The sequence below is a fragment of the Falco peregrinus genome, chromosome 3, assembly GCF_023634155.1.
Source record: "Falco peregrinus isolate bFalPer1 chromosome 3, bFalPer1.pri, whole genome shotgun sequence".
NCBI classification, from domain to species: Eukaryota; Metazoa; Chordata; class Aves; order Falconiformes; family Falconidae; genus Falco; species Falco peregrinus.
The window spans coordinates 112021506-112048655 of record NC_073723.1 but is presented as its reverse complement, the minus strand read 5'-3'; the positions used below and the strand labels follow the sequence as shown (position 1 = coordinate 112048655).

The following is a 27150-nucleotide window of genomic DNA, read 5'->3' as shown; positions in this document are numbered from 1 at the left end:
TGAGCAAACTCACTGAACTTTGCAAGGAAAATATTAGCTCAGCGATGGGCTCAGGCACTGAAAAATCCCTATAGTCATGTAACACAGTCAAGAAAAACACCCTTCTGAATAGAAATGGGTGTTATAGCAACATAAAAGGCCAGATTCACAGTTTCCACAAAAAATGACACAGGAATGTTGCAAAGGAGCAGCACAAAGTTTCCACAAACTTTAATTTTTCTCTGATTTGCTCTTTACTTGTCGCTTTAACAGATGCTGCGTAGCCCACCGTTAGGACAGACTAAGTGGGGAAGGGGCTGCGCGGAGCTGAGCACGCTGGTTTCTTGCGGTTTGCGGCGGCTCACAGCTGAGTGTTGGTGCTCCCCGTGCAGGGTGATCCCCAGCTGAGCATCCTGCACGTGGGGCAGGCTGCCCCCGGGGAGCTGCTGGGCGATTCCCCTGGGGGGCTGCCCTTGCTTGTCCCTTCGACTCCATCCATAAACCGTTAGGAAGCGGATCCCACCTCTGTGTGAATTCCTGCTGTTTCACCACCCCCTGTGAGCTCTGGCGTTTTCTCTGTGCCTGAAGTATTCTCCAGGATCTGACAGTTTTGTTTCTTTTATTTCTGAGGGGTCAAGTGCATGTTAGGAATAAATCAGAGAAGGGAAAAAAATACCCAACCTCAAAAGCCCGACAATGCAGAGAGAAGTGGCGCTGCCTGCGACTGCCAGCGCTTCTTGCCGTCCTGTAAAGGAATTCTTTGCAAGAGGCAGGGAGATGGAGGAGTTGTTCCTGATCCGTCATTCCAAAGGCCGGAGCATCGTCTGCAGGGAGGGAGCAGGTGAGCTCCGACCTCCAGAGCAGCTTCGATCTACCGCAGGCTCAGACATAAATATCTCCACAAGCGCCGAATACTGCACGAAATAAAGGAGAAACATGGACTTCAGAGCTGCTTGCTTTTGTGCTGAGGATACTTTACGTACTTAAATGTGGAATAATTCAGTCCTATTTACTCCAGAGTGATAGTGGAGTGAGCTTCTCCCTAGACACCAAAGGCTGTCATTCAAGAGAATGGCGGTGCGGGCGGTTTACATGTATATGTACATGTACAAATACTTGTAGTATTTGCTCTGGGTATATTAATGACCTCTAAATGTTATATACCGAGTGATGTCCTTTTGCTAGCCACCTGTGCTATCAAGAGTCCAAACTTCAGCTGGAGCCAGGGACCACCTGCTAGAACCCTGCACAGCACCCTCTTTCCCAGCTGGATTTCCAGCAGAAACCTCTCCCCTCGCGTTTGGGAAAGAGCCGTACGGTCCAGCACGCTGCCGCGGGCGGTTTGCTGAGCTTAAGCCTCAATGGGTTCTCCCCTCTTCTTTCAGGGGGGTAAAACTGTGCCTTGCCTTTCGCTTTCTGCCCAGAACCGCTGCTCAGTTCCACCTGCACTCGCTTATTTTATTTTTGCTGAAATTTAATGATCAAAGCGTAAAGTTACAAAAAGGCACCTCCCCCCTTAAAGACTCTTGCATGAGTAATTCACGTCTGTGTGCGTGTGTACAGCATCCCACGTTTGGGACTTGGTGGATGAAGAGGTCATCCCTTGGCCTATCCAAATGTTAATTCCGAGCTGAATTTCTTTCCTTTGTTTTTTTTCTTCCCTCCAGGTTGGCAGCCCTTTATTTAAAATGAAAACGCTGCTAATTCTCTTTAATTTCTTACGCATAAAAATGCATCAATGATATGGCAATTTTACGCTGCTTGAGCTTCTTGGACCTCAAAAGGTGTAGGAGTTAGTTTGAGTTTTATTTGCTTGAAATTATAATGTAATATTCCACACTTTGCAACCCTGCTATGCATTCTGGAAAATCATAACCTACCAGCTGAGTAATATGCGACCTCTGAGTTTACACCAGTTTAACCAGGAGGAGTATTTCACCTTTTTTTCTTTTTCCCCTCCCCTCATCTCAATACCACTTGGAAGCCACATAATTAATTAAGCCATGTGAGAGCTGATGTATCTGCAGTGAAACCAAATATACTGAACATGCCAGAAATAGGTTATACTGAGTGTAAAAGGAACCTGATTTTGGCTAAGCCTGTTGTAGCGCTTTTTGTGAATTCATGACAACTCATGTTGTTTGGGTTTTTTTGGTTTGTTTGGTTTTTTTTAACTCATTTGAGGCAACTTCAGAAGATGTAGTTGGAAGCAGAAGGAAGCCACGTTCTCAGATTTCCAGCCAAAAGGGTGCTCTTCTCCTCCCTTTTCATCTCCTGTTTATTATTTTACCCCATCAAAGGAGGAAAAAAAAAAAAAAAAAGTCAGATACTTCTGTTAGAGGCAAAGCCATGTGTAGGAGTAGCGAAAGGAAAACAGGCTGGAGGCTTGCTCAAGAAAGGAGAAATCTCATTGTTCCCTCCTTATCACCAGAAAGCAATAGCCACATGAAATGGAGCTGGGTTAACGGAGTAATTAATTCCTCTGTCTGAAACTCCGTGTCATCTCTGCATGTGATTAGGGGAGGGCAGGGATGAAAGAGTTTGTCTCTTGAGCTGCTTCTCTGTTTTATTTCTTAAGGTTATTGTGACAACATCCTCCTCCCGTGTCTGCTCAGGGCTGTTGCAGACCCCCCCTCCCCCAGACCTTCCTCCCGCAGGTGACAGTCAGATGCGTGTCTGGGCACGTCTGGGCTTGGGCGAAGCCAGAACAAGCCCCTCACCCACTGGGTGGGTGCCAGACCCCCAGCAGTGTGGATGGGATGGTGGGTTTCCTCTTTGCCCCCCTTTCAAAGCAGAGAAGGCTTACCTTGGCCCAGACCTGCGGGGGGAAAGCCCGTGGGCTCGGGTAGCCCCCCTCTGCCGGGCGGTGGGCAGGCGCGGGGGCTGCCGGCGGGCAGGGGGGCTTCGGTGCCGGAGTGCGGCAGCGCTTCGCCTGGTTCAGTGTTACACACCTATGGGTGGCCAAACCCACGTGCATGAAAGGAAGAAGCAGTACGTTCTGTACTGCATCTTTATAATATATAACTATATAGTCATATTTTTCTTAATGATCTCATTTGAACGTTCTTTTTCTTGTGATAATTTAGACCTTGGAAATAACTGGCATAAGGAACATCTGTGGTTCTGTCAAGTATTCCTACTTCTTGTTTCCAAAGCGTCGGGTACCTTCAAGACATGGCCAGGGCATGCACCACCACGAGCCCGTGTGCTAAGCCAGGATTGTTAGTTTTTATTATAACCAGCATTATTCCTACAAAAATGCCCCAGTTCCAACCCGCCCTCACCGTGCTCCCCCAACCCAAAAAGCCCTGTGCGATATTTTTTTTTTTTTTTTACGGCATGTTCCCTGCCTTAGCTGCTGCATCTGGGTTGTGCTGCCTGTTACGTGCTCAGCACACACAGACTTTGCAAAATGGGGATCGCTAAGTTTTGCTTTTCCCAGTGTTTCTCAAACCATTTAAGACCTCGTGTAAGGTCAGCGAGAGCTGTGAACTCTTCACACGATGTTCTGAATAACTTCACATTTGCCCTTTGGATTCATTTGCACTAATCAGTCTCTCTCCTGTTCTCACGGGGTGAGTCACCACCTGCTTCCCCATCTCACGTTTGGAGCTTGCATAGCATGTTGATTATGACCCGGTTTGGGTAATTTGTCCTCGTAATGAATCATTTATCACTATGCAGAACTATCAGCAAAACACCTAAATGTGCTTTAAAATGCTGTACTTACAAAGAATTAAAATAAGCGCTTGCTCATATGGTCTGGAGGTGGGGAAAGGTGGGTTCTAATCATACTTCTCCCTTACAGATGTTACTGACAAATGTTCCCACCTTACAGCGTTTTGCAAAAAGCAACAATTGGAGATAAATAAATTCGATAAGCAGAATCAAATAACAGCAGCGTGTCATTCCTGATTAGATTTGACATTGTGCTAACATCTATCTTCCAGCAGCTGTGTTGCATTGACGCAAGTCTTTCCTGCTGGAATCTGGCTCTAAATTATAAAACTGCCCAAACCATACAAAAACATTAATTTCATTCAAAGATCATTGATTCGCCAGAGAACAACGGAGAGAACCTCAGTATTTGGTGAATACCTTTGAAGCACTCTTTATTTGTTTCTTTTGCAGCCAAATGCAGAAGCGGTATGAAATGGAATTGCTTCAATCTGAAAGCTGCTCCACATGGGGAATAGTGCTGCAGCCAGTACAGCTGGGTTTTCACATATATATGTGTAAATATACACACACACACACACATATGGAGTGATATATATATATATATATATATATATTTGCACCTTTACCAGTCGAGTTGTGATGGTGAAAAATTCTACCTGGTCCAAGCAAAGTTCTTCTGTAGTTATTACTAAAAATCTCCCGTACATTTTTATTTAAACCACGTTGGAAACTGAATCTTGCCTAAATAGGTTGGGGAAAGTCTTAATGTGTTGACAAGTTGACTCTGCGTACTGGTAAATACTTGGTTTAATTTGCATTTGTGAGAAATTTTTCCCATTCAGACTGCAGCCATGAGAGCTGCGGTTTGGGGTTAGAGTTTCAGGACAAGACTTTTACACCTTATTAGCGCTGCAGTAAGGGGGGGATACTACAGAGCATTAAGGGGGAGTTGGGGGGGAAAAGCCATTAAAACCATATTTGTCAGCTTCCAGAGATGCTAATGAACAGAAACATAATGACATATTAGCAGCCTGAGATCCTCTCCTTTTCCAAGGAAAATTTTACTCTCGCATTCTTTTTTCATCTGGGTATGGAAATGCACACTAACGAGGGCTCTTCTCAGGCCATGAGCTATTTTGAGGGGTTAAGATGTGGCAAAAAAGGCGTTATGTGTGTAGCTGCTCCTTTATTTCGTTCAACATATAAATAAAAGCCATTAGACAGCAACAAGAGGAGGCTGTTGTTAAAGCCGAAAAATGGAGGTCTTACACCTAAATGTTATTTTTTGGGGGTGGTGGGAACGCTGTGTCATGTCACACAGGGATGAAGAACCACAAGGATGTGTCTGATAGTCTCCTCGCTGCCAACATTTCTGAGGCCGAGGAGCAATTCTGGGGGGAGGGAGGCTGTTTTTGCTTTTCATTAGCCTAATCTCGTCTGAGTTTAATAGCGAGAACATGATAAACTTCATGTTCTTTTCATTAAAGAAACCGGTATCTATTCTCCCCTAGTCCAACGCATGCTATCTGCTGGCATTATTAAAGGGTTTATCATTTTGACTCCTCATGCAAATCACAAAGGGGTTAGAGGGATTTGATCCGCAGCTGAAGAACTGATGAGGTGAATGCAGTGGACCCGTGCACCGTAATTGGCATCTAAATATGCTTTAGACAGATGGTGCTGTAGATTGTACAAGCAAATTACTTCTTGGCCACGGCTACTCCTCTTCTGTGTATTGTGTCATAGATTGAAATCTACCCTTTATTCTTGTAAGAATACCAGTGGAAGTATTTTGAAGTGTAATTTTAAGTTCTTTACTTCTAGAGGTATTAATACATAAAATGAATCAAAATCACAGTAGGCATACGTTTATCAGATGGTTTTGTTTCACAGTAGAAGAGCAGGGTCTGTAATGCTGTCCGAGTATGACACACGATACAGGCTTCCCCTCTGTACCAGCGGAAGAGCAAGGGTTCAGCAAACTGCTGAAAATTTATGCAAATAGACAATCTGAAACGAGCTGACCTTTTCAAGCGAGGGAACTTTTTCAAGCGAGGGAACTTTCCAGTGCCCTGGTACAGCCTATAAAGGTACTTATCTTGCCTTTTTCTCACATTGACTTCATAACCTCTGATGATAACTTAATCATCAGCGGCAAAAGGGCCCTTCTAATGAGAGATGGGAAGATACGTGTAGTCTGAGTAGATGGTGAAAATGTGACGTTTAAAATCCTGCACAGAGGTGACCCGTGTGTGTTCGTGCTCTGTGCGTAAGCGTGGGGCTGCCAGCTCCGTGCATTCACTGTGATGGTGCAAACAGCATCCGTCTCCTGCCTCTCTGAGGGTGTCTTAAAACCATCTCTGAAATGTGGTTAAATACACACTTTGACTCCCGCTGTGGCATTTGCAGTCTCTGCTCAGCTGCATTGAAGGTGTAGCTTTCCAAAACCGAAGCGGAGCCGCTCAAACCATTGCATGTTTCCTAGAGATGCGCTCTGAGAAAATAAAGAGCTACTTCGGGGTGAAGTAAAGTCCCAGTTGCTGTCAGCCACAATCAGAATAGAAATATTGCAAATGGGGGTTGAGAGGGAAGAGGAGGAGCCTCCTGGCCACCTCGTCCGCTCCTGCCGTTGTTGGGTCTGCTGTGCCACCAGTAAATCAGGAGTAACACCGATGAAATGAGTCAACAGAGTCCCACAAATAAGCAGCCCTTTGCACGGGGAAAATCAAACTGTTATAAAACGTGAATCACTCCTTGCCCTCTGATTCTCTTTCTGTGTTTTTCTGTTGTGTTTTATGAGCTGCTTTTCGATTGCCTTCTTGACCAAAGCAATCCCCTCGCAGAATTGCAAGAGCAATTTCTACAGCTGAGGCTTTTGTAGAGACCCGCCAGGCAGCTGACCGTAACTGATGCACGAGCCAGCGGTGAGCCCGTCACCCCAAACGCAGGTCCTCTCTGGTTGTTGCTTTGCAACGTCCCCCTGTTATTTCCCCCTTTCTCAGGCTGAACAAAACGCGTAGCTCAGGCTGTCAGTAAGCGCCTGAATTTTTTTCTAGCTCAGGATTTACTTGCGGAGGAATTTGGAGTTAATGGACCCATAGGCGATGCTGTTGCTAAGAGACCCTGGCCTGCCTCTGTCAATCCTCCTGCGTGGATGGAAGCGCTGGGCTCAGGCTCTGCGGCTCGGCCGAGGAGGGTGCGCTGCTGCAGTGCCCGTGACAAAATCCAACGGGAAGGCAATGCCACCGCTTTTCTAACCGCCTTACTTCTTGGTTTCTGAAGTCACACAACTCCTGCCTGCCCTCACCCCGTGCCTGCCCTGTGAATGTATTTACTGCCCAGGGTTTACTGTGCTGCGGCTGTTCACGGCGGTGAGCGTATTGCCGGTCTTGCACGTCTTGTAGCTAGGGGTTGTCGTAACCCAGCTAGAGTCAGAAGGGCAAGTTAAAAGCATAACCCATCCGTTTCACAGGGGTAACATGCGGTTTTCTTGTTGCCATGGCAAACCTGGAGAGAAGAGCCGAGCGAGCGGCTCAGGTGAGGGAACGCCGCCTCGACAGGGAGGCAGAAGGATGGCTTTGGGGTCTGTCTTCTTGAGGGGGTGCAGAAATCCATGGGAGTGGAGCCAGAGGCTCGTGCCGCAGTAGTTTTCTCGGGCCACTGCTGCCTGTTGGCCTGAGATTCTTAGGGAGAGCCCGGGAAACCTGCGCTTGGAGGCTTTGTGAGACTTTGCTGGGAGGGATGGGTTTGTCCTGGTCTCCGCTCTGGGTCTGCTGTCTGACAGGTCCCTCCGGCTCTCCCTTCCCATCGGTTATTTCTGACATGTAGGTGGAAGGGAAATGCTGGAAGCTGGAGGAGTTGGGGGGTTCAAAAGGACCAGGCGTGCTTTTTGTGCTAGGCTTTCCCAGCGCTTTTCCCTTCCCCAAGGTCTGGATCCTGCCCCGGCCAGGCTGGCTCCATGAACCTGCAGCCAGCGCAAGGCACCGAGGAGGAGCACTGCAGAGGGGGACTTCTGCTTCGTGCCGGCATAGATAGGGGTGAAGCCCACCATGAAGTGACTCTGGTGAGAGCAGAGGTGGGCCTCTGTGCAGCTGGAGCTATTCGGGAGGTTGCTTCTGATTTACACAAGTCCAAGCACACGATATTTTCCATTGCTGTTGAACTCTGGCGGGTTTGGTGCTGCTCACAGCCCATCTGTAAGAAATGGAGTAAATAAACCTCTTGCACTGTGTGGTCTTGGCTCACCCTCTGCATCTTCTAAGGACACCCTAAATATGACACCAAAATTAGTTTATGGAGCCGTGTTATCATTTTCCTCTCTTTCTGTCTTTTTGGTCATAATTAACAGGGACACTTTCTGTCAGTCAAGTGTCAAAATGAAATGCTTTCCCTTCATCCATCAAAATGCTTTGTGCCGAAGAGAATGGCTGTTCCCTTAGGCAGCTGCCAGGAGAGAGCACAGTGATGGGCCGGGTTATTAACAGGGTGAATTAACGTTTAATGTTAACGCTGCTGTTTAAGCAGCCTTAGGAAGATGAAAGATTCTCCGAAACTCAAAGTCAACCTTACTGGCAGCTGGAAGAGACTGTCGCGCAGGGAAGGGCAGTTGGAGCTGCTCGGCATCCAGACGCTGTAGGATGTGGGGGCTCGGCCGCAGGGGCTCAGCAGGGTGCAGGGGCAGCAAGTAAAGGGGGCTCATTCTGGAGCATCTCCCACCCACCAGTGGCTGGGCACCCAGAGCCACTGCCCTCCTGGACCCGTGCCTTCGGAAGCGGTTAAGCTCCGTCCCCAAACGCGAGTGGGATGCCAGTGTGCCACCGATGCTCCGAGACTCAGGAGCCAAAGAACCGTGGGTGTGACTGAAAGGAAAACGAGTCCCTGGGTCACTTCAGGGCTTTTGAACGTTTTAATCAAAACCTTTTCTATTTACCTAATATTCTGCGTTATGGAGGAGAGGAAGGCGTTTCCATCTCTCTGCTGCTCTGGGCTGCTGCAGTGACCTCCCCCTCTGCAGCGCCTGGCTGTGGTCCCAGTTCCTCACCAGGCTGGGCGCAGGGAGACCCCAGCCCCAGGACTGCACAGTGCTGCACCCCCAGTTTCATACTGGGAACAGTTACTCCTCTTGCCCTTTATTAAAGTTTAATTTCATCGCCTTGCCAAACAATCTTGCCACAAAGGCTGCAGATGGAAGTGAGGAGAGGAGGTTAATGCAATATATGTTATCCCCGTCTACAGGGATATTTGTTTCTTTCCGGCTGAAAGAAATGCCACCGGTGAATGTTTACAAATGCAGTGTGAGTAATTTAGATCTAAAATGTGAGGTCAGCCGTGAAGTCAAGGTTCAAAGCTAAATCACAAAACCTAGGGAAGTGAAAACAAAGAAGGCATTGTTTTCTGCAGTTAGGGAAACTTAGAAGCAAATCATTCCCCCCACCACCGGTCATCAACGAGAAAAACGCACTTCGTCTTACATGAAAAAAAAGTTATAAGATGCTCTCTCCCTACTGAAAATCCCAGACTTCAATAGAGCTAAAAGCATCTTAGCAGGAGCATCTGGAAAACCTAATAAATAAAAAATAATGATTCAAAGTGAGAAAAAACATCTGAATACTACGTGATTAGTATTGAACGCCTTACTTGTTCTTTTTTGCTGGAAATGGTCGTGCTGAGGAAGAGTGAAAACAGCATCACTGAAAAGAAATGGGAAGTGCCCATGAAATGCCGTTAAAATGCCATCCCAAACACAAGAGGAGGATGTGCTCGAACATCCTCGAGGCTTGCACGTTTTCTAAACGAAACCTCACAACCGACATGCCTTTGAAAATTGGAGGGTTCCAGTGGAAAAAAAACAAAATAGAACAGTTTGACACATTTCTTGCCATCCCTTTTTACCTCTGACCATGTCAGGAGCTATTCCAAAATTCCTGGTTGGGTGAGATGAGGAAAGGCATAGCAATTTGCCCGTGATCTGGGTAGCGGCTCCCGAGGCATCCCTAACTCACTCCCAAGTACGCGGGAGCTTCAAGTGCCCGTACACTGCCGTGAAGCACGAGCCTCCCGTGAACTTGTGTCATGGCACTTGTTGCAAAGGAGCATGGATAAAGTAGCTAGCTTCCCTGCAGTTTGTGTTTCCCATTGATTATTTTAAAATAATAAATTATCTTTAAAGACAATGCAATTTATTATTTTTAAAGACGATGAAGTCCTATTTTCTGGAAAGTTAAGCCGGTCAGTTTTTCTGACTGCTTGGGGGAAAGGCCGGTGCACTGTTACACTGAAGAAATAGAAACATGAAAGATTTTTCTAAAACCACTGCTTGAGTTGTTCTTGCTTGTGGGGAAAGCTAGGTCTGAAGCTGTGAATACAGACATAGTTGATCACAGGGTAATAATCTTTAAAAAGAATACTCTTTTTCTGCATTTTATAGACCTAGTTAACAGAAATAACAAGTTTAAATACTGGTCTGAAAAATCCGCTTTATTTTAGGAGGAGTTTATTCAGTTCTGTGCCCATAAAACTAAATGACACGCTGAAGAAGCGTCTTGAATGTGAAGCTTTTGCTCGAAAGATAAAATCGTGTCAGGGTTATTAATGCTGAATACAGACTCATTTTAACTTCAATTGAATGAATATATTTCTAGATGCTTATTTTTATTCCACAACACCAGGGTTGGTGATACTGGATGTAATGGCACAAGCCAGAATTGGGCAGTAATTGACACAGTAATGTCAAAATTATGTCTATTACAAGTAAGCCAAAATATCCATGGCATTGGATGTCTTCAGATGACATTATCCCATGAGCTGAATAGTTTAAATGAATAAAAAAAGCTCTGGATTTCTCCGTCTGCAAAATGAGGTAATGCCACTGCTGCACATCATGGATTAATGGGCCTTGAATGAGGAGGAAATGCAGCAGTAAAACAATTAAAAGGCAGGAATTGACAGCGTGTGGCTCCGCTGGCAGTATCGGTGCAGATGTAGCATCTGGTGTGGTCCTCAGTGTCACCTTTATCTGCAGAGGGAACCAGCCCTCCCCCTCCCCCCCCCCCCCGGCTCACCCAGACAGCTGGGTTTGTGCGAGTGCTTGATAAAACTTGACCTTCTGATCCGCTGTACTCAGCGGAGGTTTATCAACCTGGATGCTTCCAGTGTTTGAATTTTAGCTTTTTATGATGCTCTGCCGGTACAGGGGCTTGTTAGCCTGGAGCTGCTAAGCCCAGTGTTTTGTTAGCGTCGCATCTTGCGGTGTTAAGCAGCAGAGCTGCTCAAGGAGGCAGCTCCCAAGGAAATTTAAGTAATTGCTTTAACAGCATCCTCCATCCCATCTTTCTGCTACAAACAGCAGACAGACATGTCCAAGGAGAGATTTGCGGGTTGCTAGTTTTCATGACTTTATTGCAGGTCTCCGTTGACTTTTTTCTTACGTGACAAATCTGTTGGTGGTTTGGTTTATTATGTTTCTAACATTTCTGGTTAAGAGAAGTGCAGTCTTAAGGGTGAAAGGAAGATCTCAAGAGCTGATGTGAACAAATGTGGTTTATTTAGTTTTTACATCTTGTTTTTCAACCCAGTTTCAGGATTTCTGGTGACCCTTTCTGATTATTGCAACCCCAGCAGACTGGCAAGATGATACTAATTAGTCTCCCAATACTCACAACAACACGTAACTCTTTGAGAGCTTTTCTCTTTTCCAGGTGTTTGGTGGGAAGCAAACCAAACCTAGTTGTCTTCTAATAATTTCATTCAAACCCCAGAAAAACCTGTGATTCGTTCCGTTCCTTTCAGGTGGTGTTTTCTTCCACCTTTGGCATTGAGGTGCACCAGGAGCTGCTTGTGAAACCAGAACAATTCCCATGTGTAGGTGAATAGTAAGGAAAGGCCAGACGAGTCCCTCGCCAGTGGTAGCATCTCACCCTTGTGGTTTAGAATGTTTCCATGGGCTACAGAACCTGTGTTTACAGATGGAAATCTGAGGTGCTGAGGGTTGAGGTGACCCATCCATGATCCTGGAGCCAATTTTGGGCAAAGTAGGATCCAGTCTTCTTGTACCCCATCCAAAACCCAGCAGCATCATACATGCAAGCACAGCTGGGCATCCCTCCTCTGAAGGCAGCTGTTAGCAGCTGGATATCTGGCCCATGACATCTTTGTGTTGGCATATGTCACTTTTGTGTAAATAAGGAGCTATGGCTTATGGAATATAAGAGCTGCACAATTAGCTAAAGAGGTGGCAAATAAATGGGTGCCCAACAGAAACAAGACAGCTGTAAAACTGGGTGCCACCATGCCTCGTCCGTCTTGGAAAAGGTATTCTGATTCTTGGCAAATTTAAATAGTTGCTCTTCCCAAAGTTAGATTTACTGGCTTGGCGTTGTGCCTTCTGTATTTCTCAGAGTTTGATGTTGGCCCTGGCCTGGCAGTTGGTAGCTCTCTGGGGCATTAAGCATCTCAAATATTTCTGTAAATGACACTAGTCCAGCCATAAAGGTTGGAGTCCCGACTGCTGGAGGAGCCATGGGCTCTTTTGGCTCCAGGCGCTACCGACAGCAGCAGGACCCCATCGCTGGGCTGCTTATTCTGTCCTCGGACTCTCCATCGTAAGCATAAGCATGGCAGAGGAATTTATTCTCATTGGGTTTTCTTTTAGGGTGAGTGGTAATGTTATTGATTACTCTAATTAATACACCTTGGGGGAACAGGCAAGCTCTTAGGCATGGGGTCGCCCCTTCGGCTCGCCGGTATTCTTGTAGCTGCAGTAAGGCTGTCACCCAAGGAGAAGCATGTTGGTAATTTAATAAATGACCCCCGGCAGCACTTCAGCTGGAGTAAACGCTGAGCTTTTCCATTTTTACAGTTTTGGCCAAACTCTCATTAACTTCAGTGTGCTGCTCTGAGGTGTTCGCTGGGACTGAGATGAAGAAACTGAGGCAAAGGAGAAAAACCCCTTTCCAAGGGCTGATAACAAACCCTCAGAAAGTCGGAGCAAAGTCCAGCAGCTCCTCTTTCCCTGCTCAGCCCAGGTCTCTCTTGGATACACAATCTCTGGATTTTTTGAGCAGCAGGTGGTTTCTCTAAGGAGAATATGGACATCTCTCCTTGCAGCAGGGTTCTGAAACTCCCATCCTTTTCCTGCTGTCTGCTAATGTGCTTCCCGGTGGAGGCGGAGTGTAACAAGAAATAAAAAAAAAATATGTTTCTGTGTTGCTGGCTTCAAAATATATCCATTTTTTTAAGGACAGTTTTAAATTGGCATTTTAACTGAAATAGTTAAAAATCCAAATTTGAAAGAAGCTTCTGCACCATTAAAAAAAAAAAAAAAAGGTGGCAATGAAAAACTTTAATAATATAAGAGCTGCCACGGCTCTGCAGAGCTCCACTTCTTGATGTCATTTTTCACTTCCCAAAAGGCCAGATTTGTAAGGAGAAACTAATAAGCTGAAAAAATGACCAGCTTCGTTTCTGAGCATGTTTTCCTCTGGAACTGTAGGGGCATTTTATTGGCCTGATGGCTTTCTCTAGCATCTGGGAAGCTCTGAATGCAGCTCTTTGCCAGTTACACACAAAACATTTACAGCTCAAAGAGGCCAGCTCGTTAGTAATTACTGTAATGAGTTCTTCACAGTGTTTCTCTGAAAGGTGATTGAGCCCCTAATGCAGACACCAGATATTTTTTCTTCGGTTAATGGCGTGGTAAATTATTCCTGCGAGGGGGCTCGTTGAATGCCTCCTTTTAAACAAGTTAAAGACCATAAAGGAAAGAAAAAGCCCTGGGTCTCCTCTCATGGGTGATGGGAGAAAATATTTACGGAGTGGTTCAGATCGAGCTGTCCCCACTGTTTCTGCAGGCAGGTGTGGGTGTAAGGTTGCGTCGTGCAAGGCGGCTGCGTCGTGCAAGGCGGCTGCGTCGTGCAAGGCGGCTGCGTCGTGCAAGGCAGCTGTGTCGTGCAAACAAGCGAACAGCTGGGGCACGTGCTGCAAGGTGCGATTTCCAGCTGGAAAGACGCAGGACACCTTGGGGAAAGGCAGACGGGCTGGGTTTGCTCGGGCAGAGCTGGTGCCTTCTGATCCCGACGGAGGTGGGCTTCGCCGCCCGGCCCATCCGCTTCGTGTCTCGTTGGGAGCGAGAGGTGCTGGAGCAGAGTGGTACCGGTGTGAGGGAGTGGGGAATGATTTTCATCAGCCTGGCTTTTACAAAGGGAGATCTCATCGACGGCTAAGTGAATAAATTAATTGATGTGTCCAAATGCAATTAGCAAATGCTACAGTGGGAAAGGCTTCCTAATCAGAATCATCAATCAGGCAGAAATGAGCTGGTGGCAGTCTTGCATGTCCTTTTTTTTTTTTTTTTTTTTTTTTTTTTTGACCCAGCAGAACAGCCATTGGCCAACTTCCGTGATATAAATCAGTGTGGCATTATTTACAGGTTAGCTCTACAAATGTCCCGTTTTAATACATTGTATGTGTCTACATGCCATAACCCTCAACTGCCTCCAATTTCTGAGCTTGCACCCGCAGGGCTGGATGTTGGTCCCAAAGTCAGGACCTGAAGCTTTCATAAGGACACTCCTAATTCCTCTCCAAACCCGTGCAGCAGGAAGCAGCCATTGCTGGGCAAGGAGGGAGCATTTGGGAATCAGTTGTGATTTCAAGGAAGGGGAAAGCACACCGCTCATCTGTGTGCGGGTGGTCTCTCTGTGCCTTTAATGCCCCAGATGTGGGGGTTGCCCAGGTGTCAGAAGGGGAAGCCTTGTGCTCGGTGGTCTCAGGTACGTGTGGTGGTCTCACCTGGCTCATGGCTGAGAGCATCTTGCAAGGGTTGTGGCCAGCCAGCTGGGGAAATGAAACCTCAGAGCAGCAACAGCCTGGATTCTCCTCTTACAGCTTTGGTGAGCATCCTTGCTGCGAGCGGGATCGTTATTCCTGGGGCTGAAGTGGCACAGAAGGTTATTATTTGATTATAAAAAAATACCTAAAAATGTAGTCAAATCATCTAAGCAAAGCAGTTTTAACTGCTCTTCCAAGAGAGGTGCCAGCTGGGACTCGCAACGTGGGCGATGCTGCAATCCTGTGCAGAAAGGCAACCGGGTGCTCCGGCAGCCCCGCGGGTTACGGAGACCTGTGGCTGGCTGCTGGGATGCTGTGGGGGGAGCTCCTCCAGGAAAGGCCTGAGGTGCTTTGAGTATTTTTTTTATCTCTCTGCAAAAGCAGCACCCGTAGATGGCATTTGAGAAGCTGCTTGGTAATATTAAGGGATAATGAATTGCACAGTTGGCCCCCACGCATCATTGCATTTTGCCGGACGGTCAGAAAGGCTCATTAGCAGGCGAGGTTTCCCTGCAGCCCCTGGCTCTGAAGACTGCTCCGTGCTCTGCTGGGATGGATTTTCAAAGGATCTGTGCACACAGGGTGGCTTTTTGGCTTTTTTCTTCACGGCAGCACATCTCCGGTCGCGGTGGCAAGTGCTGACTGCTTCACAGAGAAGTCCAACCTCAGTGTCTGCTCTGATTTTTTGCAGCAGAGTCAGTGGTGGAGCCCAGGAATCCTTGTACCGTGTCCCCTGATAAAAACATGATAGTGTCCATCCTCTTTCATTCAGTCACTCCTGCTAGCGGGAATTAATTTTAGACTCTGCTGGATTTTGTCAGTAGATCTCAGGATATATTATCTATGGTTTATTTTATTTAGTACTCATCTGGGCAGTAGCTGGAGTGTATAAAATGGGGTCTCCTGCAACAGCGTTATTGCTGCAGCCTCTTCCCTGAAGTAGTCAGTGGCGTCTGTATATTTTTTCCCCTCATCCCTGACAGAAAGCAATTTCCCTTCTCCCCTGCACATCCTTCAGGCTCCGGTGATTCACACCCCGAAGTGCCCTGCAAAAAACCTTGCCTTGTTGACCTGGTCTTGCTTTTGGGGGTGGCAAATGGTCCTGCCCTGAGTTCCCCCCCCCCAGCACATCGGCTCTGATAGCAGTGAAAAGCACCACTTCTGAAATGCATCGCTTTCTCTCTCCTTGAAGGTGATGTCAAAGCACTAATGGAGGGTTGTTATGGTTTCTTTGCCTCTTGAAATTGTTCCTTGCAGTGAGGAAATGGTGAAATTGGAATGGGAAAAGCTGGGAAGCCAAGGGGGCTTTGATAGCTGTAACTTTTACTTAGCTGGTTGTCTCGCTTGCAGCATTACCAATGTGTTATCAACCTGAAGCCAAGAGGACTGATAAGGCAAGGGAAAATTGTTGCCTTTTTTTTTTTTTTTTCTAGGGGATCAAGAAGTGTCTTTTAATCTGAGCTGAACATAACTGTGTGTGTATCTGAGGTCCATTTTTTTTTTCTTTTTATAAGCCTTACACGTTTACAAAGGAATTGCTGGGTTTAGCTGAAGTGTTGCTCGGCAGAAATGTTTAAGGCTTAATGTTGAGAGGGATAGAGGGTTTGCCTCATTATCCTTAGATTTTATCGCTTAAATTTTTAGTGGGCACAAGGTGGGAAGGTCCTCGTGATTTACATGAGAAACACCAAATATCTTCTCTTAGGAGAAGGGCTCTTTGGCAGTTGCATTGCAGACTGACACAGGACACCCAGAAAACCAGAAATCGTTTGGGATTTTTTAGGCTTCCTTTGTTTTTACTTTGCGTGTAGTCCAGAGGTTCAGAAATGCGAGTTTTGCTTTCATGAGGAAGGCTTAGATGATTTTATATTCAAATACAGTTTCCGTTATCTGCATGGAAAAAGATTTGTTTTGCTGAGCAGAGTTTAAACATAGCACTATGACAGATGCTTACAAAAATCAGTGCAAGTCAAATACTGATCTGCTTTTTCCACATTCTTACTGGGAAATATTTCTGCTGATTTCTTTGGCATCTCTCTAAACTTAACAGAATTACAAATGAGAGACTCATTTGCCCCCCGGAGTTTAATGTGCCACATATTGCTCAAACAACGCTGAACTTCCCAAAGGGTGAGAGAAGAAATACCAGAGAATATAGAGTTATCGCTTCAGATAAGGAGGTTAGCATAACTTAGGATAATACCATTTTGTTTTGAAATACTTTAAAATCATAAAGGCTGGGACAACTGCCCTGTGTACCAGTTCCTACTTGGGGTCAGTGTGAACCTGGGAGGCAGCCAGTGGCTCGAGGAACGTAACTGGTAGGCATCTGTACCACCAGGAGCAGGTGTGGGCTTACAGCTCAAGCCAGGACTTTGGAGTACAAAAAACCCGATCCGTCCTCAATTCTTTCTTGGTCAGAAGGGCTGGGATGAATCCATACCCGTGTGTTAGCACTGGGAAGATGGCTTTCAGGGCTGACGTGTCTGATAGAGATGCTCGTGCAGCCCAGGAGCGATGGGCAGAGCAGTGCTGCTGCTCCCTGCGTGCAGCGGCGTACACGCCCTGTCCTGCATGAGAAACCTGCAGCTCCCTGTGGCTTTTGAGTGCTGGTGGTGTGAGGACGTATGGCGGTCAGATGTTTGCTTCGTGGTGGCTTGGGGAAACTTAGCTCCACGTGGTTTCCATTGCACCGCTGTGCCGTGCTGCTCCCCAAAGCCCGGTGTTGCCACGGAGCATCGCTGGGATAGCACCGGCTTCATGTGCATGACCGTGGGAAGGGTGTTTGGTTTGCAGGCATGATGCTGACCTGGGTTATGATGTACAGTGGTGTGTCACCTACCTAAGCCTCACCCATCGGTAAAAGTTTTACATAGCCAAGACAGATGTAAGCTTTTGCTTGCAGCCCATCAAATTTTTGGTGAAACTGTTTCTGGGAAGTGATACAATGCTGGAGAAATGCTTGTTTGCTTGCAAATGGAGGGATGCTGAACCCTGATTTTCTTCCTTTCAAGAAATAAATTTCTTTAAGGTGTCAAAAGCTCTGCATGGTTTTTAGTTCCTCACTTCCATTTCATTAGAAAAAAAAAAATTATAAAAAATCACATCAGCACCACACTGCTGGAATGAATCCTTCTGCCTGACTTGCAGAGATTTATAATCGAAATGCTGAGAGATCATTTTTTATAACGGGATGAACAAAGCCATAGTAATGGGCCTTGGAAAAGAGAAAGTGCTTAAACTTATGGGAAATAGATACAGAGACTTTCCAGGGGACTGTGGGCAGAAAACTGAAGACGTTGGCCCTGGTACTAGTGCAGGACATGTGCGTTGTCAGAATACACCTGGGATGGGACCAGAAACCAAGGGGCGACGCGCGGACCTCCCCGAACGATTTGCATGCCCCCACTGCAGTTGCATCACTTGTTTGCAACACATGGCTGCCCCCCCGAATCCCGTCCTGCCTCCCCCTCTGCCCACGGGGCATGCCTCAGCAGGCAGAGCTGGGCTGATGAAGAAATATATTTGTAACTGGGGGGGGGGGGGGGGGGGGGGCGAGTGTGGGAGGAAAACACAGCCGTGAGGCGCGTGGCCACGGTGGCTGTGGTGCAGAGGCCAGTGGCAGCAGGTGCATCTCCCATGTCTTTCTGGTAAGGACCAGGACCGAGCGCTATGGAAGGCACCCCTGCTGTTGCACATGATCGATATGATAAACTGGGTTGTGTGTAACACTGGAAAAAGTTCCCAAGTGTGTTCGTGGTTGTGTGTTACTTGAAACCTCACAGCAGGAGAAGCGTGAGCATCCAGCTTGGTATGCCGAGCGCCCCGGCGAAAGGCTTGTCGCAGTGCCGGTTTGCCATACTGTGAAGGTGCCAAGGGGTGCAGGACTCAGTTTGATGCAGAGGGAACAAGCCTCGTTTTGTTCAGTGGAATGATTTGCAAAAGCTGAAATCTTGGCATTCGAGTGGCTCAGAGCTGCAGCGGCGAGCGCGGTGCATTGGCACGGCCCCCCGCGCCCCTGCGGCTGCTGGAAGCTGGAGCTGGTGCAGTCAGTCGCTCCAAAGCCCTTACCTTATTGTGATTTATGGCGTGATTCAAAACGGACCCATCCATCGTGGGGAGCCTCAAATACCTTTCCTATTAGCATGAGCACCCGGAGTCTGGGCGGTCCTCCCAGTCCCCTCAGGCTCTCCACGAGGCTTTGTAAGGCACAGTGATTTGTGCTTTGTGATTTTTTTCCCTTTTTTTTCCCCCTTTAAATCAAAAACCCAAACACCTTCAGTAAGGAGGATTCTGTCCTTTCATTCCTGCATTTTGGAGACACACCTGTTGTTTGTTACGGACCTTTTGTCTGAGGAGGATCTGCTCTGTAATGAGTACGCTTTCTGGCTAATCTTTTCTGCTTTGGATTTTGCAGTGAGATTTTCTTTGGACAGAAGTAGGTTGAGTAGATATTTCAGTGGCCTCGTGTTCTTAAAATCAGTTTGCAGAGAGTCCCAAATAGCACATTGCCTTGTTCCTAAACAGCCCGAGCCATCGGGGTTGGCCACGTGCGGCACGGCGATGTGGCACTCCGAGCTCCTCAAAGGGTTGCACTGGGTGAACCACCGGCAGACAGAAAAGATGCTGAAGGATTATTTGAGCCTCATTTATGTAATGAGTACATTAAATACAGTGTAAATGAACACGCCAAACCTGCGCTGGTTTAAAAGCGAATTGCACTGCAGACTTTTCAAATCTGTAGAAACGCAATGCTTTTCGTTGGGCAGAAATACATTTTGCCGTTAGTTGCTGTGTTGCAGCCTGTGTCAACTGCAGCATCATAAAGTGTGTGACATTGCTGGGGGACTTGTGAGAGCCATGGAGGTTCTGGATTCTGGTGTGCATGACTGGGGGGCAGAACCCCACATATAATACCCGGGGTTTGACCTTACAAAGGAGAACTTAAAAGATTAGCAGCATTTCAAATGCTGACAATCATGAAGAAAGAAAATGAGCAATATTTTAGCTATCGGTCTTGTGCTCTCCTACCGTAGCTAATAAAAAGCCAGTTTTTCCAGCTTCTGCCCTTCATGTTGTCTGACGTTCTGAGTCCCAGCACATCGTGGGGAGCAGGTCTCTGGGCTGGGAGTCAGGAGACAAATTTTGTCTGGCAATGACCTGTTGTTTGACCTTGGGCAATTTGCTTTCTTCACAGCTATAGGGTACTGCTGTTTGGGTTTGCCATATGCTGTGAGGGGAGATAAGGCTTACGGCTTGCTTAACAGAAAGGATCTTCAGTTCCAACTGAATTTTATGAATGCTAATACGGGACAAATTTATGAAAAGTCGTATTTGTAACTGTTCTTCTGTTTCACAGTGTTTCAGTGCATCTTGTTCCCATCCATATATTGCCCTGGCTACTGCTGGGAAGTAACCTCCAACCTTAGATGAGTCACCTGTAGATGCATGTGTATCTATTGGTTATTTACCATTTTCGATCCTTGTAGCAATAGCTCAGTACTTTTGTAATACTCATGTCCATTGCGGTGTGCATTTACTATTGAAAATACGATTTTGGTGCTGCAAACCCTTATCACATGGGGAAAATTGACTGGCTGTGGATTGACTGGGGGAGCGGTGAGACTGCAGTGTTTAGATTTTAACTGAATCTAGTTGATCTCTGGAAGTAATAAAAAATGATCACTATAGTGTTAATTTAGACCGCATTGCCTTGTTGCTGTTGGCTGCAGTTCTCCATCGATATATGACTTTACAGTGGTCACTAGTCTTCATCATGCCTTTTGCTGGCACTCTCAGGAGAGAGGCCAAGGGAGGTGATGGGGACCAGTTTCCTGCTGTGCTTTTCAAAAGCAGATTGCACTCCATAGCTCATCTCAAACTGAGCAAAGGGTGTCATCTCCCTTCAGTGTGGTTTCATGCCCATTTTGCTTTCCCTCTCTGTCTCTGCAGCTGTGGAGTCGCTCCATTCCCTGAATGACCAGATCTCCCATTTTATCATCAACAAATCAAAAACGCTGGATGAAGAGGAAGATGCCTTTCTGCCCAGCGAGAAGGAATCTCTGAAAAATGCCATGATGCTGATGAGGCACCTCCTAATGGATGCGCAGGTAGGAAATCGATAAACTCCCATCTGCTAGGACACAAGGCTCATTGCACAGATCTGGAGGCGGTATGTCATTTTTATTGGCGGCTTTTGCAGTGGAAAGCATTAGTCCCTGACACTTGTTTAAAACTGACTTTGGCTTCCGAAACCTGCAGGTGTGGGCAGGCCATCACGGCGTGCTGGGCGTGCAGCTTGTGATGGCCTGGGTGGAAAATCGCTCTGGAGTTTCAAGAGAAAATGCAGCGATATGCCCGCTGATGGCAATCCAGTGTCAGCCCTAGCAAAAGAAAATTGTTTTGCCACTGAGCATCTGTGCTGAATGCTGGTTTTAGAAGTGCCAGACGCGTAAGTGAGCTGTTGCTTTAGCCATGCTCTAAAATGCCAGTTAAAAGTCATGAAACGATGTGCAGATGTTTCTTTGTGCCTTTGGTGCTTTGACATAAAATCTCTCCCTCTGTAGGTTTGCTGTGTTACAGTGTGCTTCCTTCATCCTATAAAAAAAAGCCCCTTTGAAATATTCAGAATATATATTATTTTTTTATATTCCCTTTTGGTCTTTATTTGTAAAGCCTGGATGGAAAACGGCAGCTTGTGTCAGAGGGTTGTTTTGAAAACAGGGCGGTCTCCTCTCCCTTCTCTGCTGGGAAGCCCTAAAATCTGGCGGAGCAGGTCTGAGACTGTCCTGAGCACCCCCGAGCTCTGCAGGGGCTGCACACAGCCCGGGCTCCGCGCTTCAACCTCTCTCACAGGGTTTTATTTTTGTTTTCCTCAACATCTATTGGCACGTCCCCTATTGCAGTTTGTGCCTGTTGCCTCTTAGAAGCCGAACACGGAAATAAGAGAGGAGGAAATTATTCCTGTAGGGGTTTAGCAAAATAATCTTCTTTGGGGCTTTTCCCGATGGCTGTCCCTGCTGGGCCCCGCTGTGCTGGTGCTGGCGGTGCTGCTGGTACGTGCCGTGCTGCCGGCATTTCCCAGGTGCCTGGATGGAGAAAAAACCCACGCGTTTTTGTGGTTTAGTCTCCTGTTCTCCCATGTGGAGTCTGGTGGTTGCCTTACCTGCTTCTCTCGCCTTCAGAGCCTTTGGTCCCCATTACTGTGGGTAGTAGGACCTTGTTGCATGTGGCCTGGGAATCCCTGCTGTTAGTGATGTATGTATTTTAACGTTGAGTATTTTTGCACGGGGAGTCAGTGCAGGCTTTGGGGGCTGTGGAGTGCGCAGTGAGCAAATGGTTATTGCTGGGCTCAGGATTTTGTTTCTATGACTGTGGTGTTCATGTCACTTTAGTAGGTCTTTAGCCAAGTCACCTCCATTTACTCCAAACCAATGGATGGAGCGCTGCCGCAATGCCGTGGGGAATGTGGAGGGTTGGATTGTGAGTTTGGATTTCCTCCTGTGGCCTGTGCTGCAGCTGGGAATCACTTTAAGGAGTCAGGCGTGAGGGCAGGCAGATGTTTACTGCATCTGCATGTTGCAGTTTAAAATGCATATGGGGCAAAAAGGTACCTATTATAAACCCCTTGTGCAGGAATATGGTTTTTTAGCACCAGAGCTTTGCTTTGCTACTTATCAGCTGTCCTGAATGCATATTAAGTGGTGCCTGTGATAGAGTGACTGATTAAGGAAATGCTAATAGCAATGGGGAAATGTCACACACTCCTGCATCCTTGTGATGCACCCACGTCTCTTACCAGAAAGGACAGGGCAGTTTCTTCGCCTGGGATTTTCAGGATGACAAGGTGGGAAGCGGTGAGTGGTAAGCAAAAGGATGGAACTGAACAGCTCACAATGTCAAGTACAAAAAAACCCCAATAAAATAAATGCTCTGAGGAATGAAAGAAACACAAGGCTGGCAGCAAGCTACCTAAAGAGGAATATTGTTGCCAGTGTGTGCATATAAAGTGCATACTAACCCTGACTGCATAGTGCCCTATGGCTCTAATTACACAGGAGGAAAAAATATCACCAATGCAATTATTTCCTTTCCCTCACCTGATCTCATTTCTTCCCAGCTAGTGTTTTTTACAGGAAAATGGAGCCCTGCAGCTCTAAGAATGATTGTGCAAGGTTCTGTACGAAGATAAGCTGAAATCCAGTGCTTGGCTCTTTTGCTCCCTTTCCTCCTCTCTTAATGTGGACCCGATTTTCGCTGGTCAGTAATCTGAGGAGAGAACATCTGGCTTGGAATTTTGGGTAGAAATTAGGTGGGCTGCCAACCCCCCCAGAATCGAGTGATCAAAGGGGCCAGTTAATGGGCATTTCTCACTTCTCTGACACTGCTAATCTGCTTTGAAAACACAGCCTGTGGGGATGATGTCTCACACTTGCTGCCTTTCTGGTGTGGAGAGAAATTGGACAAATTTTTGTAACTCTGCCAGGACACCAGCAGGCCAGGAGATGTGGCTGAAGAAAAGTCTTCGGATCCACTACGGATCTAACTTTGATCCCGAGTAATTTTTTTCTGACTTAAGATGAATCACGAAACCAATCAAACATAGTTCTCCACTTTGGAAAATGCTGTGAACGTTTTTAGACCAGGCTGCCTCGGGGACCATGTGCATCTGGCTGTGAAGTTGCCAGTCCCTGCCCTCAGCAATGCATCGCCGAGAGGACCCGCTAACGGATGCCTGTCAGCGTGGAGAAGAGGGACCACAGCCCAGAGGCACTGGGGAGTTTGTTTGGGGTTTCACAGCCAGATTTACTGATAATCAGAATGTGGACTGCATGCTCCTGAGCGTCATCCCACTCCCTTCGTTGGACCGTATTTATTTCTCCCTTGGCTTCTTGGAAGAGCCTATTTTCCCCATCTGTTTTCCCATCAATTTACTTTTCACTGATTTTCATGGCTCAGGTTTTGCAGTAGTGGTGTACACACTACTGTGACAGTAGTGACTGTGGCTTTATAGGAGAAATTCGCCATGCTGGAGGTCACTTGTTGACAAACAGACTAGAGAAACAGCTCTTGAATGGGAGGGAAAAAAAATCCCATATGTGACAGGGCTTTCTCCATGGAGAATGGGACGTTGCCTCGCGTATTTTGCATCCTGCTTACAGAAACATCAGTGATGTCAACTGAAGTAGCATTGGCAGGATGGGTGCTGGGACCTGTGCCGAGGGCTGGCCAAGAGGTGGGTGCTGACAGAGAGTCATAGAGTCACAGAACTGACTGGCTTGGAAAAGACCTTTAAGATCATCAAATCCAGCTGTTAACCTGGCACCGTTAACAAGCCACCGCTAAAGAATGTCCCCAGGCGCCACATCCACGCATCTTTTAAGCGCCCCGGGGGTGGTGACCCCCCCAGCTCCCTGACAGCCGGTCCCAGCGCTTGACAGCCCTTTCGGTGAAGATGTTTTTCCTAATGCCCAACCTGACCCTCCCCTGGTGCAAGTTGAGGCCGTTCCCTCTTGTCCTGTCGCTTGTCACCTGGGAGCAGAGCCCGACCCCCCCTCGCTACCCGCTCCCGTCAGGCAGCTGCAGGGAGCGAGAGGGTCCCCCTGAGCCCCCTTCTCTGCAGGCTGAACCCCCCCAGCTCCCCACCGGAGAGGTGCCCCAGCCCCGCTGCCCGGCTCTGGACACGCTCCAGCACCCGACGTCCCTCCTGCGGCGAGGGGCCAGAGCTGAGCCTGGCACGTGCGGTGCAGCCTCGGTAGCGCCGAGCACAGGGGGACGGTCACTGCCCCCGTCCTGCTGGCTGCACCGTTTCGGACACAAGCTGGCATGTCAGCGGTATTAAACTGCATGTGGGGATAGGTAATAAGCTGTGTGGAGTCTCTCAGCAATAGGCTGTCAGCTCAAATTCTGCCCAGGGAAGACAGTGATTTAATGAAAGTCATTACAATCTGCAGGGATCTCTTGACCCCGGTGGTCTCCATCCATTTACACACCCCGGATAGGATTTCCTCAGCATGAAAATACCTTGTGGGAGGGATTGCTTGCTGACCTGCATGCTCGCTGCTGGGCTGGCAGAGCTCTGGAAAGGGAGCATCACCCTCCCTCTGAGTGAGGGTTGGAGCTTTCCATCCAGATTGCTCATTTCTTGTATTTGTTTCAGCTGTGCAGCAGCTTCCTGACATCAGTCTGGAGGTATAAAGGCATCACGTTCCCCTAAACGGTGCTTAGCAAGTCATCATCTGCAGAGCTGGCTGGGAAGGGGGGGAGAAATCCGAGAGGAAATTGAAATAGTGTTGTATGAACTAAAAGGTGTACTTAAATAATGCGGGTGCATAAAAGCAGACAGAAAGAAAAGGTGCATTTATTCCGTGTGACATGTTCCATCCTCTACGTAGTATAGGAATGAATAAACAATTTAATTTCTGCCAGACAGCCCCGTGCAAGGTGTTATCGTGGGGATATGGCAGCCTATGATAGATTGTCATTGTTGTCAATCATTTCTGGCAGTCCTATTATGCTCGGAAAGGATGTTTGCTCTATGCATGTTGTTTTATAATCCTCCAAGGTGGAATTTTATAGCTTAGTGTGGTTTTTCCTCAGACGTTTCCCTAAGCAGGATTTATTGCTTCTGAGACACACGTGATGCGAATCCATTACACCTCCAAACTTTAAATCTCCCCCCCAGCTTTACCAAAATTACTTTTTTGTTTTGTTTTGTTTCACTTGACTTTCTAATTGCTGTTGTGAGAGCCTTGGCTGGCGTGGAGCAGAAGAGAGATCATAACATTGAAGGGCTGAGTCATACACGGCAGCTCTGATCCAGCAGTTTGCTGAAGCGATTTGTAAATCGAGTCGGAAAGGTGCACGCGGGCGCTAGCGTCAGCCTCAGATGCAGGGTCATGTTCTGAACGCAGGGTTATGAAGGAACACATGTAATTTTTCTGGGTGCCTGACCTTAAAAGCCAAGCTTTCAGGAAGTTCAGTGCATTTAGTTACTCCCTTAAAGTGTTTAATTGACTTCGAGTGGATTTTAGGTTCTTTGGGAGAAATACCTTCTTTTCATGCAGTTCTTTCCCAGCAGCACTGGGATTGTTGTCGGGGCCCCCTTAGGTGCTGGTACAGAAGGGATGAATGGACAGAGAGAGAATCCTTTGGTCTGGGCTGGACTTCTCAAATGCAGTCGTACCGCAAGGGATGGCTTAAGAGCACGATGAGCTTAGTAACCTTGTGGGACACCTGGGTTCTGTTTAATTGGATTTCAGTTGTTGACTAAGTGTGAGAGCGTGGGGGTGTAGAGCTACACAATTGCTTCCCTGCTGAGGGGTTTGTTTCTTTCTTAGGTAAAGGCAGAAAATAAGCCTAGTGGTACTTCTAGCCTAAGTTGCTAACAAAATAGTATGGTGGTTGCCCCAAAATCACAGGGGAAAGAACCCTTCCATTTACATTTAGAAGCTGGGGTTTTTTTTTCTTCTTTTGTTTAAAATCCAGTGTTCTAGCACTTCACTCTGAATCAAACGGCTCCAGCTGTCATTACCTAGTGGGACAAACCTTTAGCGAGTGTCTACAAAGACAGGTCTGTAGATATTGCTGGAAGTTGGTACCAGTTTGGGTAGAGGATTTTGCCCTGTTTTTCTTCGGAAAATATTTGAGTATTTGAGTTGGCACCACCGTAAGCCCTTTAAATTTGACACTGAGATCCTGTAAATGAATCATTTCAGGTGAGAGTCTTTCAGCCTTTGAAAAAAGGGAAAACCCACTTGGCATGACTTACTTTTAGCCTTTCAGCATCCCACCGGCTGTTTAGATTTGGTTTTTTATATGAGCCTCTATTCCTTTTGTCACCTGGAAATAAGTACTAATTTCTTGAGCTCTTTTACCTGATCATTTTCTCTTCAGCAGTCTCTGTTGTCTTTCTGAGGCAGGCTGTTGCTGAGACGGCTGTGATAACAGCTGCAGAACTAGTAGCAAAATAGTGCTATTTCATCAGCTGACCTTTAAAAGTAATTCTTATGTTCTGCGGAGGTCTGTTGTACAAAACCAACCATGTTGCTGCAATATTTTGCTTGCTAGTTAAACACTTAGCACCATCTGCTTTTCAGACTTCTAGCAGACTGAGCTTCAGTAGCCAAACCCCAGGACCTTTACTTTCACGTGAGTGGGTCATATTAGTATTAACAGGAAGAAAAGGGAAGGGAGGATTTGCTGTTTGTTCCAATAAACTTAGATCTTGCGACTTCTGAAAGCGTCCTCGCCACACTTATTTGTTTTGGAGGATGCAGGAATAGATACAGTGCTAATTCTTTGTTACGGAATGTTACCAAAATGCATTTGTAAATTGGCGTTCATGTGTGTCAGCATTCGCATCTCATAAGCTGGTTTGGCTTGGAAAAAAGCTTCAGTTAAAATCAGGATGTTTTTAGGGGAAAGCCTGGAAAAAAGCCTTGCTGCTGCACACGGGTTTTTTTACATGAATCTTGCCATCCCATTTCCATAAGGAGAAATCTTTTTAGCCACTTCCAAGCCAGCAGCTTGGAATCATCTTCTAATGATCCCTCTAGGTCTAGCCTGAAAGGGAGCACAAAAGGCTCTGGTTTCTCTTGAAGGATGAGAAGATAAAACACCGAACCTAGCCAGCTTCGTCAAGGGCTGTGTTGTGTCTAATGA

General features: G+C 46.9%; 1 protein-coding gene across 1 annotated transcript in view; it reads left to right on the top strand.

Moving 5' to 3' along the window:
* The window catches only part of KAZN (kazrin, periplakin interacting protein), a 226534-nt gene that overhangs the window by 35069 nt on the left and 164315 nt on the right, over window positions 1-27150 (top strand). The window contains exon 2 of the mRNA XM_055799768.1: window positions 20440-20597. Coding sequence (XP_055655743.1) covers window positions 20440-20597 — 158 coding nt within the window. The remainder of the gene's footprint in view (window positions 1-20439; window positions 20598-27150) is intronic.